This window comes from Capsicum annuum, chromosome 7, assembly GCF_002878395.1.
Source record: "Capsicum annuum cultivar UCD-10X-F1 chromosome 7, UCD10Xv1.1, whole genome shotgun sequence".
NCBI lineage: Eukaryota > Viridiplantae > Streptophyta > Magnoliopsida > Solanales > Solanaceae > Capsicum > Capsicum annuum.
Window position 1 is genome coordinate 121,881,178 of NC_061117.1, and position 3,367 is coordinate 121,884,544.

The following is a 3,367-nucleotide window of genomic DNA, read 5'->3' on the forward strand; positions in this document are numbered from 1 at the left end:
TCTGCTTATAATTTTTCATGCTTTCTGAGAGCCTATGCTTATTGAAATGATTTTCTTGCATGTATTAATTAATGTGTATTGTTAGTATCTTGTTTGGTACAATTTTTAGCATATGTCTATTATGTATTTCGGTGTGTGTTAGTAATACAGATTAATTTTCTTGTATTAGCAATACAATGACTCTAACACATGCATTAACTTATTAAATGACATTATTACCTCTCAAAATATTTTTTCACTTCCTTTTTCCACCATTATCACATTTCCAAGACCTTCCCACAATTTTTAAAAAGTTGACCTCTCTCTTGTTGTAATTTGCCATCAAAAAGAGAGGATTCTTTGTCATATTATATTCCCCCAATTTTTTCTTTTTCTATGATATTTGTTGTTATATTCAAATAAGTTGGTGTATAATACGCGGGTAATTCTTAGGAATGAGTGAATCTCCCAATGTTAGTGTTGTTCACTTTGTGAGAAATTTTTGGGAATAACTGGATCTCTCGTCTACTATTTACACCAAGGAAAAAAAATGAGTTGTCCATTTCCAGATCAGAAGAAAAAAAATATGGCTACAACAATTTTAGCTGAGACGAAAAGAATCTCCTTGGGGATACTCTTGGTGCTACTTGGTAATATTCATTGTATTTTCTTCTATCCGTTGAAAAGAAAGTGTACAAAAAAAGGTATTTTAATAAATAAATATTTTTTTATAAAGATTGTGTTAATATATATAACTTTAATATATTAAACCAAGCGCTGTATAAAAAATTATTTAATATTATTTTTGTACGCCCTGCCAAACTATTGACTGTCTTTTTCATTCAAATGCACAAGCGATCCAATTCCTCAACCAACTCGAATCCCACAATGACGAAATAAGACTAAAAAAGATATTCTACTCTAGTGTTTGACACCTAAAAAGTTTTAACTTCTCTCATCATTAAAACGTTACTTTGTCCGTTCTTGTGGCCCAAAATATTATTAAGACGTTACACCCATAATTTTATATGTCAAAATTGATAAAGAATTTCAAAAAGTTGGTGGATCATGTTGTACATTACTTTACTAATAAATAAACAGAGTCGAAATTATGCTCAAGTAAAAAAAGATTACAATTGTCAAAACTAGTAACTTTAACCTAAAACAAGAGACTAATTTGAACAGAAAAAGAGAAAAGAAAATCAGAACATTAAACGAATCAAAATATGTATACGTATCATATGTATCAATCATCATGTGCTGTGGTTGAGAGAAATCGAAATTTTTGTGTTGTTAATCGAAAGTGGCCAAAATTCAAATTTTAACTTATGGCATGGAAGTATTAAAAGCAGAACACTGGTTAAGTGGTCTCGAAATCTGCGCGCCGGCGCTAGCAGGACATGCCATGAACCCCACTGGCACTGGTGGCACCATGCAATTGTACGATAAACACAATGCTACTGAATCCGGCAATGGTAATCCTTCTTTCACCGGAAACTCTGCAATGTAATTATGTTGCAGATACAGAGTTCTTGTGCTTCCACTGTAAACACTTTCCACGTAATTCATCGGTACTGCTCCGGTGAACCGGTTGTTGTTAAGGAACAAAGTTTCTACTCCTGCGAGAGTATCCGTGAGCTCTCCGGTGAGCGAGTTGTGACTCAGATCAACAATGGATCCAGGACCGTAAATGGTAGTGGCGAATGATGACGGTGGTAGTTGTGGAACCCCTCCAGTTAAATTGTTCCGTTGGAGGAACATTGATGACAAGGTGGAACGGAAAAGAGATGAAGGGATGGTCCCACTGAAGTGATTCATGCTTAAGTCGAGGTACACTAACTCCGAGAGTAATTCGAGGAAACTAAGTGGTCCCAACAACCGATTTCCTGATACCGACAGATAACGGAGCGTTAACGGCATTCTAATTTTCCTCGTTAACACTCCCGAGAGCTCATTGTTACTCAAATCCAAGTGTAGTAATTCCTCTGGCAGTGACGGGATCTCACCGGAGAGTTTGTTGGATCCGAGAATAAGTACCTTCAATGAAAACATGTCAGATAATGAACTGGGGATTGTTTCGGTTAATTGATTGTGACTCAAATCGAGAGTATGGAGATTTGACAGAGTGAAAATGGAATTAGGTATGGACCCAGTGAGGCGATTGTTGGTGAGAGAGATGACACTCAGTTTTTTGAGTGTTCCGAGTTGGGAAGGGATTGGACCAGTAACAATTCCGGAGAAAAGAACAAGCTGACTTAACTCGGAGAGATTAGAAATAGCTGGAGATAATGTACCAGCAAGACCAGGTGAATTAGAAAGACCAGTACCAAGAATAAGAATAATTACACGTCTAGGAATGGAAGAAGAGCAAGTAATTCCTGCAAAAGAGGAACATGGGTCGGGGGCATTGAAATCCCAACTAGCGAAAAATGCATTAGGAGAAGAGGAAGTAATGTCGGTGAGGCTGTTTTTGATTTCACGTAAAGCAGACAAATCAACAGCACTGATGCTTCCTCCTTGTGCTTCTACTACTACTACTACACTTGAGAGAAAGACAAAAGGTAACAACAAAAGGAACATCTTCATAACCATTTCTTCTTGTTGTTTTCTTCTTCTTTTGGTATCTTGAAAGTGGATAAACAAGGGAGGTCAAATAGGAAGAAGAAAGGAAGAGAGTAAGACAGGCAAAAAGGTGGTGTCAGATTCCTAAGTAACACTCTTATTTGTGCTCATGTGCACGCTATGGGGATAAGAATAGGAAATATGAGGTCCCAAATTGAATAATGAATAATGAACTAAGGAAAACTGTAGTGGGACTTTTCTCAAGCAATAAGAGACAGGGATTGAAATGGTGTGACTGAGGTGGGGAGTAAATTTTAGAAAGAGAAAGAAAAGTAAACAAGAAAGAGCTGTCCATATTGATATGGCTGGGCCAACGGTATAATCTCGTTACCAAACAATAGTAAAATTTCCTATATGTTAGTTGAGATTCTTTTAATTTTTGGAGTGCTTTACACTGTCGAGCGATCCTATTTCACCCTAATCAAATTAGTCAAGCCCCAATAGACTTCAAGTACTCGTAACGGTAGAGCAACAATTTTTGCTAAAACATATGAGAATTCAAAAAAGTCAAAATATGTGTTATATATGTATTTATATTATAGTGAATGCCCATAGATAAAATCAAGATCTATTTGATATTTATTCAGATATGTAATATATATCTTGAGAAACTAGGAGTATTTTCCCTATAAATAAAGGAGTTTTGTTCCTTGTATCCTCAATCTTATAATTTCTCATGTTCAAGAGATAACAAAGCCGCCTCTATTCTCTCTTTATTTATTCTTGTTGTTCTTAATTTATATTCCATAATACGTTATCAACACAA

At 35.7% G+C, this 3,367-nt stretch overlaps 1 protein-coding gene across 1 annotated transcript; it reads right to left on the reverse strand.

The window, feature by feature from the left end:
* Positions 1–1,027: 1,027 nt before the first annotated feature.
* LOC107878023 (LRR receptor-like serine/threonine-protein kinase GSO2) lies at positions 1,028–2,903 on the reverse strand. The gene has a single exon (XM_016724888.2). It carries the CDS (start codon positions 2,569–2,571, stop codon positions 1,306–1,308), a length of 1,266 nt encoding a protein of 421 aa, XP_016580374.1. The 5' UTR covers positions 2,572–2,903; the 3' UTR covers positions 1,028–1,305.
* Between the last annotated feature and the right edge of the window lie 464 nt (positions 2,904–3,367).

Bases quoted from the DNA above. Each gene is read 5' to 3' on its own strand.
- LOC107878023 (XM_016724888.2), bottom strand. From the start codon at position 2,571: ATGGTTATGAAGATGTTCCTTTTGTTGTTACCTTTTGTCTTTCTCTCA.